This window comes from Microtus oregoni, unplaced genomic scaffold (assembly GCF_018167655.1).
Source record: "Microtus oregoni isolate MIOR12 unplaced genomic scaffold, Mior012 000060F_007, whole genome shotgun sequence".
In the NCBI taxonomy this organism is placed as follows: domain Eukaryota; kingdom Metazoa; phylum Chordata; class Mammalia; order Rodentia; family Cricetidae; genus Microtus; species Microtus oregoni.
Window position 1 is genome coordinate 392,975 of NW_024543842.1, and position 15,825 is coordinate 408,799.

Consider the following 15,825-nt stretch of genomic DNA (forward strand, 5'->3'; position numbering starts at 1 on the left):
ATCATAACTTTTCTTTCAAAGATCCCCCAGGGCCACCCAAGGACCTACACCACGTCGATGTCGATAAGACTGAGGTCTCTCTTGTTTGGAATAAACCAGATCGCGATGGTGGCTCTCCAATCACAGGGTATCTGGTGGAGTACCAAGAAGAAGGTGCCACGGATTGGATTAAGTTCAAGACTGTGAAAAACTTAGAGTGTGTTGTTACGGGCTTACAACAAGGAAAGACTTATAGATTCCGGGTTAAAGCTGAAAATATCATAGGTCTTGGTCTCCCTGATACAACTATCCCAATAGAATGTCAAGAGAAACTAGGTAAATTTTGGATTGGCATATTTTTTTATTTCTTCTTTGAATTATTCATACTGTGAAAATTCAAATCTAATGACCTCTTCATTTCTTTCTAGTGGCTCCATCTGTGGAATTAGATGTGAAGTTAATTGAAGGGCTCGTTGTAAAAGCTGGTACCACAGTGAGATTCCCTGCTATTATAAGAGGTGTACCTGTCCCTACTGCAAAGTGGACATCAGATGGAATTGAGATTAAAACGGAAGATCGCTACACAGTTGAGACTGATGGCTTCTCCTCGGTGCTGACCATCAAGAACTGCTTGAGGAAGGATACTGGGGAATATCAGCTCACAGTTTCCAACGCAGCTGGTACCAAAACAGTAGCTGTCCATCTTACTGTCCTTGATGTCCCCGGTCCACCAACAGGTCCCATTAATATTCTGGATGTCACCCCTGAATACATGACTATCTCATGGCAACCACCTAAGGATGACGGAGGGAGCCCAGTGATAAATTACATTGTTGAGAAACAAGATACTAGGAAAGGCACATGGGGCGTTGTCTCTGCAGGAAGCAGTAAGCTGAAGCTGAAGGTGCCCCATCTCCAAAAGGGCTGTGAGTATGTTTTCAGAGTCAAAGCAGAGAACAAGATGGGCGTTGGCCCTCCCCTTGACTCCACACCTACTGTCGCTAAGCACAAGTTCAGTCCCCCATCACCTCCTGGCAAACCAGTGGTAACCGACATTACTGAGAACGAGGCAACGGTGTCTTGGACCCTGCCGAAATCTGATGGCGGCAGTCCGATAACTGGCTACTACGTAGAGCGGCGAGAAATAACTGGCAAATGGGTGAGAGTCAACAAAACACCCATCGCTGACCTGAAGTTCAGGGTGACTGGACTCTATGAGGGAAATACATATGAGTTTAGAGTTTTTGCTGAAAACCTTGCTGGACTAAGCAATCCATCACCAAGTTCTGACCCAATAAAAGCTTGCCGGCCCATTAAACCACCAGGGCCACCCATAAATCCTAAGCTGAAAGACAAGAGCAAAGAATCTGCGGACTTGGTGTGGACAAAGCCCCTCAGTGATGGCGGCAGCCCCATCCTCGGGTATGTAGTAGAGTGTCAGAAACCCGGCACCGCGCAGTGGGATAGGATCAACAAAGACGAGCTCATCCGGCAGTGTGCCTACAGGGTACCCGGACTGATCGAAGGGAATGAGTACAGATTCCGCATCAGGGCAGCTAATATTGTGGGTGAGGGAGAGCCAAGAGAACTGGCAGAGTCTGTGATTGCAAAAGACATCCTTCATCCTCCGGAAGTAGAGCTTGATGTGACATGCCGTGACGTCATCACCGTTCGGGTGGGTCAGACGATTCGCATTCTCGCTCGAGTCAAAGGCAGACCTGAGCCAGACATCACTTGGTCTAAGGAGGGCAAAGTCCTGGTCAAGGACAAGCGGGTTGACCTGATTCATGATCTGCCTCGCGTGGAGTTACAAATTAAAGAAGCGGTCAGAGCCGACCACGGCAAGTACATCATCTCTGCTAAGAACAGCAGTGGACACGCCCAAGGATCAGCCATTGTTAACGTCCTTGACAGACCTGGGCCTTGCCAGAATCTGAAGGTTAGCAATGTCACCAAGGAAAACTGCACAATTTCTTGGGAAAACCCGCTAGATAACGGTGGCTCGGAAATTACAAATTTCATAGTAGAATATCGTAAGCCAAATCAGAAAGGCTGGTCAATCGTTGCCTCAGATGTCACCAAGAGACTGATCAAGGCCAACCTGTTGGCCAACAACGAATACTATTTCCGTGTTTGTGCGGAGAACAAAGTAGGTGTTGGGCCAACCATTGAAACAAAGACTCCAATTCTGGCCATCAACCCTATTGACAAGCCAGGAGAGCCAGAAAACCTTCACATTGCAGATAAAGGAAAGACATTTGTCTATCTAAAATGGCGACGGCCTAGTTACGACGGTGGCAGCCCAAATCTGTCATACCACGTCGAGAGAAGGCTGAAGGGCTCTGCTGACTGGGAAAGAGTGCACAAAGGAAGTATTAAGGAAACCCATTACATGGTTGACAAGTGCGTTGAAAACCAGATTTATGAGTTCAGAGTGCAAACTAAGAACGAGGGTGGAGAAAGTGACTGGGTAAGGACAGAGGAAGTTGTTGTGAAGGAAGACTTACAGAAGCCAGTCCTTGATCTGAAATTAAGCGGGGTGCTAACTGTCAAAGCAGGGGACACCATTAGACTCGAGGCAGGTGTGAGAGGCAAACCATTCCCAGAAGTGGCCTGGACCAAGGACAAGGATGCTACAGATCTTACAAGATCACCAAGGGTCAAGATTGATACCAGTGCCGAATCCTCGAAATTCTCTTGTACCAAAGCCAAACGAAGCGACGGTGGTAAATATGTAGTCACGGCAACTAATCCAGCCGGCAGTTTTGTGGCCTACGCTACTGTCAATGTTTTAGATAAGCCTGGACCTGTAAGAAACCTGAAAATCACAGATGTGTCCAGCGATCGGTGTACTATCCGCTGGGATCCACCAGAAGATGATGGTGGCTGTGAAATCCAAAATTATATCCTGGAAAAGTGCGAGAGCAAGAGAATGGTGTGGTCTACCTATTCCGCTAATGTCTTGACACCTGGTGCTACGGTGACCCGTCTCATAGAAGGAAATGAATATATTTTCAGAGTCCGTGCAGAAAACAAAATAGGCACAGGGCCTCCAACAGAAAGTAAACCCGTCATAGCAAAAACCAAGTACGACAGACCCGGCCGCCCTGATCCTCCGGAAATCACCAAAGTGAGCAAAGAAGAGATGACTGTGGTTTGGAATGCCCCCGAATACGACGGTGGGAAGTCTATCACAGGGTACTATTTGGAGAGAAAAGAAAAACACGCCGTCCGCTGGGTCCCTGTCAACAAGAGTGCCATCCCCGAGAGGCGACTGAAAGTGCAGAATCTCCTCCCAGGACATGAGTATCAGTTCCGTGTCAAGGCAGAAAATGAGGTTGGCATTGGAGAACCAAGCTTACCCTCAAGACCAGTAGTGGCAAAAGATCCCATAGGTAAGATGCTCCTCTTTTTTCTAATATTAAGCCAATTCTTAAAATTATGTATCTGACCAAAAAATTAATTGTCTGACAAACAGGTTGCTTCATATTTTTAAAAACAGCATTTTGACTAATATTTTTCCAATTAGACCTTTTACCATATCACCAAGAAATATGCACTGGTAGACTCTAAATTTTAGAAAGGAATGTAAAGAAGTCTTGGGAATTAAGAAGTTAAAATGACCTTGTTTAAATTGAAAATTAATCATAAAATTATACAGTAAAGTTTCATGAGGCTGGGGAGGTGGCTTAGTGGGTGAAGTACCCACCACACAAGCCTGAGTTCAGATCACCAACACTCCTGTACAAAGCCAGGTGAAACAACACATAGCTATAACCCCAGGGCCAAGAGGGGGACATAGATGGGCAGACTCTGGAGTTCACTGGCCAACCGGTGGAGCCAATTGGTAAGTGATAGTTTCAGTGAGAGGCCCTGTATCAAACAATAAGGTGACGTGCAAGAGACAAGGACACCCAGAGTTGACCTCTGGCCTAAACATGCATGAACTCATATGTACACACTGTCAAAACATGAACACACATATACAGTAAACACAGAGTAAAGAATAGAATCGCTAGTAATAATTGATGATGTGTACATTTTTTTATATAATTTTTTTTCCAGAACCACCTGGCCCGCCAACCAATTTCAAAGTGGTTGATACAACCAAAAATTCCATAACTCTGGGATGGGGAAAACCAGTCTATGATGGAGGTGCACCCATAATTGGATATGTTGTCGAGATGAGACCCAAAATAGCGGACGCCTCACCCGATGAGGGCTGGAAAAGGTGCAACGCTGCCGCCCAACTTGTTCGCATGGAATTCACAGTCACCAGTTTGGATGAAAACCAGGAGTATGAGTTCAGGGTGTGCGCCCAAAATCAAGTCGGTATTGGGCGCCCTGCAGAGCTAAAGGAAGCCATCAAACCTAAAGAAATCCTCGGTGAGGCTTCTCTCTAGTGGTGGATACCCATCTGCATTTATTCTCCTGGGGTTCCCTCATGTCTGCTGAGCCCACTAACGTCTTTAATGTCCCCTGCAGAGCCTCCAGAGATCGACTTGGATGCCAGCATGAGAAAACTGGTCGTCGTGAGAGCAGGCTGCCCCATTCGGCTGTTTGCAATAGTGAGAGGACGCCCCGCCCCCAAAGTCACGTGGCGCAAAGTGGGGATTGATAATGTGGTCCGAAAAGGACAAGTCGATCTCGTTGACACCATGGCCTTCCTTGTCATCCCCAACTCTACCCGTGATGACTCAGGAAAATACTCCTTGACCCTGGTGAACCCAGCAGGAGAAAAAGCCGTTTTTGTGAACGTCAAAGTACTAGGTGTGTTAGCCAAAAGCTTTCTTTTTTTTTCCCCTGCTCCAAAAACAAATGAGTTAATTGGAATGCTGATGAGACTTGTGACTGCTCCTTTGCAGATACTCCTGGACCTGTGTCTGATTTAAAAGTTTCGGATGTCACGAAAACATCCTGCCACGTGTCCTGGGGCCCTCCTGAAAATGACGGCGGGAGCCAAGTGACACATTACATTGTGGAGAAGCGTGAGGCAGAAAGAAAAACATGGTCAACAGTTACACCCGAAGTGAAGAAGACAAGCTTCAATGTCACCAACCTTGTTCCCGGGAATGAATATTACTTCCGAGTAACTGCTGTCAATGAATACGGCCCCGGGGTCCCAACAGATGTCCCCAAACCTGTGCTTGCATCAGATCCTCTCAGTAAGCAATCCCATTTCTTTCCCCTTTTGACTCCAGCCCTCTAGTTTCTCAAGGCCAAGAGGTCAATATGATTATAATCTGCTGATCACAGTCAATAGATCATTAGGATTATAATCTGCCAGAAGGAACTTGATTTGTGAGACCCTAATAGTGCAGTAAACATCTCTCTTGGATAAAACGTGTATCCCTTGCTTTACATAACACTTTATTATCAAGATGTTGAACCACGTATCCCATAAACTTTGGTACAAAAGTCATACTGAAACCCTTACATACATGAACAATGGGGTTTATAAAGTTACCTAATTTTCTAAATTATGTTCTTTCCCTAGGTGAGCCGGATCCTCCAAGAAAACTTGAAGTAACAGAAATGACAAAGAACAGTGCTACGCTGGCCTGGTTACCTCCCCTGCGTGATGGGGGTGCTAAAATTGATGGCTACATCATTAGTTACAGAGAGGAAGACCAGCCTGCAGATCGCTGGACAGAGTACTCGGTGGTCAAAGACCTCAGCCTCATTGTCACCGGCCTAAAGGAAGGAAAGAAATACAAGTTCCGAGTTGCAGCGAGGAATGCTGTCGGCGTCAGCCTGCCAAGAGAAGCCGAGGGCGTCTACGAAGCCAAAGAGCAGCTATGTGAGTCGTTTGCCTTCATGTTCTGTGTATGGCTGTTTCTGTTCTTCTTATCTGGCTTTTCTCTGTTGTTCCTAAACTAAGCAATTGTATTTACCTTTTTGAGTAGTCACTGCTTCCTTTATGCCCTATGATAAAAAACTGGCTTCTGTAGACATTTCTCCTTGAGTTTGTACAACACAGGATATAGCCTATCCTTATGTAGGCTATATCTGATATTTTCTATTGTATCTAAGAAGTTTTAAAAATATTGGTAGCTTGGCCCTCTTGTGGGACTCCTAACAGTGGGGAGAGGGGCTGTCTCCTACTCTTTTTGTAGGTGGCTGAGATCTTACTCCTCATACTTGGTCATCTTACCCAGCCTTAACATATGGGGAGGTGCTTAGTCTTGCTGCAACTTGATATGATGTTCTGTTGATCCTCATAGGAGACTTGCCTTTCCCTAAACAGAAAGAGAGGAGGAGTGGACTGGGGGGTGGGAACTGAGGAGGGATTTGGGGGAGGGACTGGGAGGACAGGAAGGAGGGGAAATAGCAGCTGGGACATAAATCATTATATTTTGAAAATTTTTCAATTACTAAAAAATTGCTTATAAATTCAATCATTAATTTGAAATACCTAGTGGCCTACAACCCACAATTCGAGAAATCCAGAAAACTCCCTCCTCCCCCCCCCCCCGCTCAAGAAATGGGTTTTGTCTTTGCTTTCAGTGCCACCGAAGATCCTCATGCCCGAGCAGATCACCATCAAAGCTGGGAAGAAACTCCGAGTCGAAGCCCATGTGTATGGGAAGCCCAACCCCATCTGTAAATGGAAGAAAGGAGAGGACGAAGTTGTCACATCCAGCCACCTGGCCATCCATAAAGCGGACAATTCTTCGGTCCTGATCATAAAGGATGTCACCAGGAAAGACAGTGGTTACTACAGCCTCACCGCAGAAAATAGCTCGGGGACAGACACTCAGAAAATCAAAGTTACAGTCATGGGTAGGTGACCCGTGAGACAAGTGCCCATTAAATTATGGAGATCAGAAAGGTTCCTTTACTTTTTTTAACTATTTGTTTTCTCACTCTGTGTTTCTTTCCTCTTGGTTTATGCAGACGCTCCTGGTCCGCCCCAGCCTCCATTTGACATTTCTGATATCGATGCTGACGCTTGCTCCCTGTCTTGGCACATCCCTCTTGAGGATGGAGGCAGTAGCATCACCAATTACATAGTAGAGAAGTGTGATGTAAGCCGTGGAGATTGGGTCACAGCTCTAGCTTCGGTCACCAAGACGTCCTGCAGGGTTGGCAAGCTGATCCCCGGACAGGAGTATATCTTCCGGGTCCGTGCTGAAAACAGATTCGGCATTTCAGAGCCTCTCACATCTCCAAAGATGCTCGCTAAATTCCCGTTCGGTGAGTGCTGGTGTTGGTGGTGTGTGTGTGTTGTTCTTTGTAGGCTTTTAGTTTAAAGCAGAAGCTGACATTTCCCTGTCTTCATCTCCAGATGTTCCTAGTGAGCCAAAAAATGCTCGAGTCACTAAAGTCAACAAAGACTGCATATTTGTTGCATGGGACAGACCAGACAGTGATGGAGGAAGCCCCATCACTGGTTACCTGATTGAACGCAAAGAAAGAAACAGTTTACTCTGGGTGAAGGCTAACGACACTGTCGTCCGGTCAACTGAATATCCTTGTGCTGGCCTTGTAGAAGGTCTAGAATATTCATTCAGAATTTATGCCCTAAACAAAGCTGGATCCAGCCCACCTAGCAAACCAACGGAATATGTAACCGCAAGGATGCCAGTAGGTGGGTAACCATTGCTTGGAACTGGAGAGACACATTTAAATCTTTGCTTCTGAAAGTTAGTACTTCCATCCTAGAGTAGGCTCTACCTCTCACGGGAAATGCACTCCTGTAAATGTAAATGTATAGCAAGCCCTGAAAAGTAGATACTGGATGGATGGCTGACTTGGCATGATTGTTATCCTGTTGAACCACACGGGAGTGGCGCTGCGAGGGGCTTACACTTCTGCTAGTGAGACCAACGTTGAGAATATTTCTTTTTGCTTTAGATCCCCCAGGGAAACCTGAAGTTGTTGACGTCACCAAGAACTCTGCCTCCCTTATCTGGGCCCGTCCAAAGCACGACGGAGGCAGCAAAATTATTGGCTATTTTGTAGAAGCTTGCAAGCTTCCTGGTGATAAGTGGGTTCGGTGTAATACCACACCTCACCAGATTCCCCAGGAAGAGTACACAGCTACGGGGTTAGAAGAGAATGCTCAATATCAATTTAGAGCGATTGCCAAGACTGCTGTGAACATTAGCCAGCCTTCTGAGCCTTCCGACCCAGTGACTATTCTTGCAGAAAATGGTAAGAGTCTATTGCGTATTAAAACACTTACAGTATCCATGATAGTAATGTTTCCTTATGAAATAATAATTACTTAAAAACAAACAAACATACTAAATTCATACAATGGAAAAGGGGAGAATAAATGACAAGGAGTTAACTTTGTATTACGCACTAAAAATTATGCTTATGAAGAATCTTAAAAAGCAAAAAAAAAAACAGGTTACACAACTCAGGAGTGTGTGATGTTAATCACAGTCACAGAATGATGACAAAGAAATATTAAACTGGGAGTGGGAGCCTGGTGTTGGGATTACGGGAATTTACTTCTATCTATTTGCAGTATCGTCAAATTTCTTTGTTAAACGTATTTTACTTTTGTAGTAAGTATGGATCTTAAAAGTCGGGGGCTAAGGAAAGGGAGAATGAGAGGGAGAGAATGTTAAAGTTTCAGTCTGATGGGAAGAACCAGTACTGGCAACTCTGCATGGTGCCAGAGTTAATAACGTGTTATAGATCTCAAGATTACTAAAAGAGTAGACAATAAAAATGCTGACTGAATAGGTGAGTGGACTCTGGTATGAGTTTGCTTGATTGAATCATTCCACAACGCAGACTTTTGCAAAAATACTGTACTCATAAATATATATAAGAATTATTAAATAAAAATGGTTGTAGCACTAGGGCTGTAGCTCAGTGGGTTCAGTCCCAAGTATTAAAAGTTAATAGTTAGTAATGAGATGAAAATCTCATTCATGATGGATTTATCGCTGTTGTCAGTAATAATTACATAATGCAGTTTTGCATAATGAAGACCGTCAATCTTCTTTCCTTCCAGTTCCTCCCAGGATAGAACTCAGTGTTGAAATGAAGTCTCTGCTTACTGTGAAAGCTGGAACTAACGTCTGCTTGGATGCTACTGTGTTTGGTAAACCAATGCCAACAGTTTCCTGGAAAAAAGATGGCACGCCAATAAAACCAGTGGAAGGTATAAAGATGGCAATGAAGCGGAACTTGTGCACCTTGGAGCTGTTCAGCGTGAACCGGAAGGACTCGGGAGACTACACCATTACTGCCGAAAATGCCAGTGGTTCCAAATCAGCCACCATTAAGCTCAAAGTACTAGGTAATTAAAGAATGTGATTACAATCCCATGCTTCACTTAGCCTGTCAATAAGTTTACAAGCTGGATATGCTAATGAACTCCTAAAATCCCAGCACCTGGGAGGAGGCAGGAGGGTCAGGAGTTCAAGGTCATGCTCCTCTACTCAGGGAGTGCTAAACCAGCCTAGTCTATAGATGCTCAGTATGTCCTAAGAATAAAATCAATAGCATTGCAGAAGAGTGTCTTTATAGAGGATGAGTGGTCGATCACTATTCTAGCTACCGAGGATTGGGAGGGAGGTGACTTCTAGGTCATATAGGAAGTTGCTGATAATATAAAGAACGTAGTCCACCGTCTAGATCTCTTGCCCATATTCATTCCCCTTTTTGGAAAAATAGTTCATTTTTATTCTCCATTCTTTCAGATAAACCAGGTCCTCCAGCATCTGTCAAAATCAACAAGATGTATGCGGATCGTGCCATGCTGTCTTGGGAACCTCCTCTCGAGGACGGAGGCTCAGAAATCACCAACTACATCGTTGACAAGCGGGAAACGAGCAGGCCTAACTGGGCTCAGGTCTCTGCCACTGTGCCCATCACCAGCTGCACCGTGGAGAAACTTATAGAGGGCCATGAATACCAGTTCCGTATCTGTGCTGAAAACAAATACGGAGTGGGTGACCCCATCCTCACTGAGCCAGCGATTGCTAAAAACCCATACGGTAGGAACACTCTCCAGCGGGTCGCCCTCTACTTTCTTAAATACTCTTTTTGCTTAAGAGACTAACGTATCCTTCCGTTTTTACAGACCCACCTGGACGCTGTGACCCTCCTGTCATTAGCAATGTCACTAAGGATCACATGACAGTCAGCTGGAAAGCCCCTGCCGATGACGGTGGCTCACCTATCACTGGATACTTGGTTGAAAAGCGGGAAACTCAGGCAGTTAACTGGACTAAAGTCAACAGAAAACCTGTCATAGAAAGAACGTTAAAAGCAACAGGTCTCCAGGAAGGCACTGAGTATGAATTCCGAGTCACTGCTATAAATAAAGCTGGACCCGGCAAACCCAGTGATGCATCCAAAGCCGTGTATGCTCAGGACCCACTGTGTAAGTGTGCTTGAGAGAGTCCCGTGCTCTGTAGTAAGCGTTAAACAGCCAGAATGGAAGTTGTCACTATACCTTTCTGTTGTCATTTGTCCTCAGATCCTCCTGGCCCACCAGCTTTCCCTAAAGTATACGATACCACCCGTAGCTCTGTGAGCCTATCATGGGGCAAGCCAGCCTTTGATGGAGGCAGCCCCATCATTGGTTATCTTGTGGAAGCCAAGCGAGCCGATTCTGATCACTGGGTAAGGTGCAATTTACCAGAGAAGCTGCAGAAAACCCGCTTCGAGGTGACCGGCCTGATGGAAAACACTGAGTATCAGTTCCGCGTGTACGCTGTGAATAAGATCGGCTACAGTGACCCGAGTGATGTACCAGACAAGCACTGCCCCAAGGACATCCTAAGTAAGTACTGCCAGCAGACACAGGTGAGACTTTCTGCCCATCATAGTTTAAGAGACAGAATCAGCTCTGGTGCAGACACAGCTACAAGTTCCAGGAGCCCAGATCAGGAGGGGTAGGTGGCACTTCATGATGTTTAGCAGGCCAAACTGAATCGGTGGCTTTCAAAAGAAGAAAAAATTTTATTCTAAGAATAAAGCGGTTTTGTTGTTTTTCTTTTTTAAGTCATGGCCCATCTATTATCCTCCTGCCTGTTATCCACTCATCCACACACATCTCTTAAGTATGTAACTGGAAGACTCCTATAGTCCCTTTCTTCTATTCATTTCATCTCCAGAACTCCTTCCCACCTTAAAAAGGTCTCTCAGCAGCACATTTAATCTATTATATACTTTTCTTCCTATGATGACATAGCAAACAAAGCCAGAGCACTTGCAGGAATGGAATATGCACTGAATATAAGACAGAAAACCCAAGGTGGGAGGAAGCATTCTCTCAAGCATAGACAGAGGCTTAAATATGCAGGGTCCACGTGAAGAGGAAGACAGGCCCTTCAAGGAATACTTGGTTGGGGCAAAAGTGCATGGAAAAATAGGAAGATCATGGGGACCAAAGAGAGAGGTCAGTGATCACAAGGGCATACTGTTCTTCTAGAGGATCTGAGTTTGGATCCCAGCACCCACATCAAGTGACTTAAAACTGCCTGTAACTTCACCCCCCCGGAATCCAGTGCCTATTTCTGGCTTCCTTGGATTCTGCACTCATGGATTACTGCAGATGTAAACATAAACACGTATTCAAAAATAAAAATAAAATACTTTCAAGAAAAATGAAAACATCAACAGAATATCCAATTGTTCAGGATGTTTTAAAAAAAATCGAGAAGTTGGTTTTACATATTTTAGGAATGATAGGGCAGTCTTTAGAAATACGTATGAGGCTGAAATTTTACGGCTTTGACTTTCTTCACCCCCACGTTCAATAGTTCCACCCGAGGGAGAACTCGATGCCGAGTTAAGAAAAACACTCATTTTACGTGCTGGAGTTACCATGAGACTCTACGTGCCCGTCAAAGGACGTCCACCACCAAAGATCACTTGGTCGAAACCAAATGTCAATCTAAGAGAACGGATTGGACTGGACATAAAGTCCACCGACTTTGACACTTTCCTGCGCTGTGAAAACGTGAACAAGTACGACGCGGGGAAATACATCTTGACCTTGGAGAACAGCTGTGGGAAGAAGGAGTACACCATTGTAGTCAAGGTGCTCGGTAAGTGGGCTAAGGAAAGAGGCACGTGTGTTTGAAACCAGCGCTTGTGTGCTTTCTTAATGTGTTCATTGCTTGCTTAACCTCTGCTTGCTATTCAGATACTCCTGGGCCACCTGTCAATGTGACGGTTAAGGAAATATCCAAGGACTCTGCATACATTACCTGGGATCCCCCCATTATCGATGGTGGGAGCCCCATCATCAACTACGTAGTTGAGAAGCGGGATGCAGAGAGGAAATCCTGGTCGACAGTGACCACTGAGTGCTCAAAGACAAGCTTCAGAGTCTCTAACTTGGAGGAGGGGAAATCCTACTACTTCAGAGTGTTCGCTGAAAATGAGTACGGCATTGGGGATCCGGGTGAGACACGGGATGCCGTCAAGGCGTCAGGTGAGCAAAGAACTGTGACCCACCCTGTTGAACTCCGGCCCACCTTGGTTATCTGGGCCTTGGACTCATCGTGTCTCCTCTTTTAGAAACCCCGGGACCTGTTGTTGACCTCAAAGTGCTGGCCGTGACCAAGTCATCCTGTACCATTGGCTGGAAGAAGCCTCGCAGCGATGGTGGGAGTAGAATTACTGGCTACGTGGTCGATTTCCTGACAGAAGAAAATAAGTGGCAACGAGTTATGAAGTCATTGAGCCTACAGTACTCCGCCAAAGACCTGAAGGAAGGGAAGGAATACACCTTCAGAGTGAGCGCTGAAAATGAAAACGGAGAAGGAACCCCAAGCGAAATCGTCGTCGTGGCAAAGGATGACGTTGGTAAGCGTCTCCCTGTGCAGCCTCGCCTCCTCTCTCCTGTCATCAGAAATATAAGCTGGAGCCCTAACAGCCTGGCTCACCAAATGCATACCTTTTAAAACTGATCTGAGGTGATTGTCTAGTCCTAATAATTCCAATACAAATAATCCGTCTCCGCCTTTTTTTTTTTTTAACAGTGGCTCCTGATCTTGACTTAAAGGATCTACCTGATTTGTGCTACTTGGCTAAAGAAAACAGCAACTTCCGCCTGAAGATCCCCATAAAGGGCAAGCCAGCACCGTCCGTGTCTTGGAAGAAGGGGGAGGATCCTCTACCAACTGACACCAGAGTCAGTGTCGAGTCCACGGCAGTCAATACGACTCTTGTAGTATATGACTGCCAAAAATCCGACGCTGGGAAATACACAATCACGCTGAAGAACACTGCTGGCACCAAGGAAGGGACTCTCTCCATAAAGGTTGTTGGCAAGCCTGGCATCCCCACTGGACCAATCAAATTTGATGAAGTCACAGCAGAAGCCATGACCCTGAAATGGGGTCCTCCGAAGGACGACGGAGGTTCTGAAATCACCAACTATGTCCTAGAGAAGAGAGATTCTGTGAACAACAAGTGGGTGACATGTGCTTCCGCTGTCCAGAAAACCACCTTCCGAGTCACTAGACTGCATGAGGGTGTGGAGTACACCTTCAGGGTCAGTGCTGAAAATAAATACGGTGTGGGAGAAGGCCTCAAGTCCGAGCCAATCGTTGCCAAGCACCCATTTGGTAAGTGTGTTAAAGAATAAAGTGAAATATGGCTTTGTGGAGTTCTTTTTAATTAATCTGACGTTGTCTTGTCTACCTTTCTCTTCCTATATATAGATGTGCCTGATGCTCCACCACCTCCCAATATTGTGGATGTCAGACATGATTCAGTGTCTCTAACATGGACCGATCCTAAAAAGACTGGTGGCTCACCAATTACAGGTACTTAATTTACAGTTTTCCTTTAGCTTTTTATCAACGTTCGTCAGAAATACCTTGTTCATATAATTATCTTCATATCTAGTAATGCATTTTCCATATATACAATTAACGTTTAATTTAATTGAAACCTCCCCCAATGCAACAGTTCATAACCAAAGTAACTATCTAGTGTTTTTCAAAAGAAAGGTAATAACTATGTATAGTGCAAGAAGAAAAACTGGCACCATACCTAGATGATAAAAGTATAGATAACAAAGAAAGGTCATCTTTTCAATATATATGCAAAGGAATAACTTGGGTAAAGTGTGTGTGTGTGTTTTAAAACAATCTGTATAATACCTATCTGAATTGATATATTCATGATCATTTGTAGGGTATCATATCGAATTCAAGGAAAGAAACAGCCTTCTATGGAAGAGAGCTAACAAGACTCCTATAAGGATGAAAGATTTCAAAGTGACCGGATTAACTGAAGGTCTTGAATATGAATTCCGAGTTATGGCTATCAATCTAGCAGGAGTGGGCAAGCCAAGCCTGCCCTCAGAGCCAGTTGTAGCCCTTGATCCAATTGGTAAGCCATTAAGAAAGAGAAGCCTAGGGGGGGCTGTGCTCCAGGAGGCAAGCATTGGCGGTTTGTTTGATGGGTTTCCTTCTCTGTTTTAGATCCTCCTGGAAAACCTGAGGTTATTAGTGTAACAAGGAATTCAGTGACTCTCATCTGGACAGAACCCAAATATGACGGTGGCCATAAATTAACAGGGTACATAGTAGAGAAGAGGGATCTGCCGTCCAAGTCTTGGATGAAGGCCAACCACATTAATGTTCCAGACTGTGCCTTCACTGTAACTGACCTTGTCGAAGGTGGAAAATACGAGTTCAGAATCCGAGCAAAGAACACAGCAGGTGCTATCAGCGCTCCATCAGAGAGCACAGGAACTGTCATTTGCAAGGATGAGTACGGTAGGTGACACTGGCATCTGTTCCAGTTAAAAGGCAGAAATGAAACCTCCTCCATTTGCTGATGAGTTTATTCTTTCTCCCCTCTGCAGAGGCACCCACCATTGTCCTTGATCCCACAATCAAAGATGGGCTGACAGTTAAAGCAGGGGACACCATTGTTTTAAGTGCCATTAGCATTCTTGGAAAACCCCTTCCAAAGTCAAGCTGGTCCAAGGCGGGAAAAGATATCAGACCATCGGATATTGCCCAAATAACTTCAACCCCAACATCATCCATGCTGACAGTCAAGTACGCCACAAGAAAGGATGCTGGTGAATACACCATCACTGCCACAAACCCTTTTGGCACAAAGGAGGAACACGTGAGGGTATCGGTCCTTGATGTACCTGGTCCCCCAGGTCCCATTGAAATCAGTAACATTTCTGCTGAGAAAGCAACACTCACATGGACACCTCCCTTGGAAGATGGCGGATCACCAATTAAGGCTTACGTTCTTGAAAAGAGAGAAACCAGCCGGCTTTTGTGGACAGTGGTTTCTGAAGATATTCAGGCCTGCAGGCATGTGGTAACCAAACTCATCCAAGGAAACGAATACCTTTTCCGCGTGTCGGCGGTAAACCAGTACGGCAAAGGAGAACCTGTTCAGTCTGAACCCGTCAAGATGGTAGACAGATTTGGTATGTAGTGCACGCGGTAGCTGCGGTAGTGACCACCGTGAAAACGTTCAAGTTCAGTAAATTGGGAACTTACCACCAATCTGCCTCTTTTTTGTAGGTCCCCCGGGCCCTCCTGGAAAACCAGAGATATCAAATGTCACGAAGAACACTGCCACTGTAAGCTGGAAGAGACCGACTGATGACGGTGGCAGTGAGATCACGGGTTATCATGTTGAAAGGAGGGAGAAGAAAGGCTTGAGATGGGTGAGAGCCACAAAGACTCCAGTTTCTGACCTCAGGTGCAAAGTGACTGGGCTCCAAGAAGGAAACACCTATGAGTTTCGTGTCAGTGCGGAGAACAGAGCGGGCATTGGTCCACCGAGCGATGCCTCAAACCCTGTTCTGATGAAAGATGTGGCCTGTGAGTATTTCTCATCTCTTCCAACACCGTTCATTTGCGCCTGCTGATATTCTATAGG

At 45.4% G+C, this 15,825-nt stretch overlaps 1 protein-coding gene across 1 annotated transcript in view; it reads left to right on the forward strand.

Annotated features, from left to right (window-relative positions):
- LOC121439150 (titin-like) overlaps positions 1–15,825 on the forward strand; it is a 173,443-nt gene that overhangs the window by 140,585 nt on the left and 17,033 nt on the right. Inside the window, exons 172-194 of the mRNA XM_041639653.1 lie at positions 22–315; positions 408–3,374; positions 4,045–4,365; positions 4,465–4,749; positions 4,845–5,144; positions 5,477–5,779; positions 6,487–6,762; positions 6,877–7,176; positions 7,268–7,474; positions 7,837–8,136; positions 8,954–9,241; positions 9,645–9,941; positions 10,028–10,330; positions 10,427–10,732; positions 11,715–12,002; positions 12,101–12,391; positions 12,478–12,765; positions 12,942–13,529; positions 13,626–13,730; positions 14,104–14,301; positions 14,394–14,690; positions 14,780–15,367; positions 15,465–15,767. Coding sequence (XP_041495587.1) covers positions 22–315; positions 408–3,374; positions 4,045–4,365; positions 4,465–4,749; positions 4,845–5,144; positions 5,477–5,779; positions 6,487–6,762; positions 6,877–7,176; positions 7,268–7,474; positions 7,837–8,136; positions 8,954–9,241; positions 9,645–9,941; positions 10,028–10,330; positions 10,427–10,732; positions 11,715–12,002; positions 12,101–12,391; positions 12,478–12,765; positions 12,942–13,529; positions 13,626–13,730; positions 14,104–14,301; positions 14,394–14,690; positions 14,780–15,367; positions 15,465–15,767 — 9,693 coding nt within the window. The remainder of the gene's footprint in view (positions 1–21; positions 316–407; positions 3,375–4,044; positions 4,366–4,464; positions 4,750–4,844; positions 5,145–5,476; positions 5,780–6,486; positions 6,763–6,876; positions 7,177–7,267; positions 7,475–7,836; positions 8,137–8,953; positions 9,242–9,644; positions 9,942–10,027; positions 10,331–10,426; positions 10,733–11,714; positions 12,003–12,100; positions 12,392–12,477; positions 12,766–12,941; positions 13,530–13,625; positions 13,731–14,103; positions 14,302–14,393; positions 14,691–14,779; positions 15,368–15,464; positions 15,768–15,825) is intronic.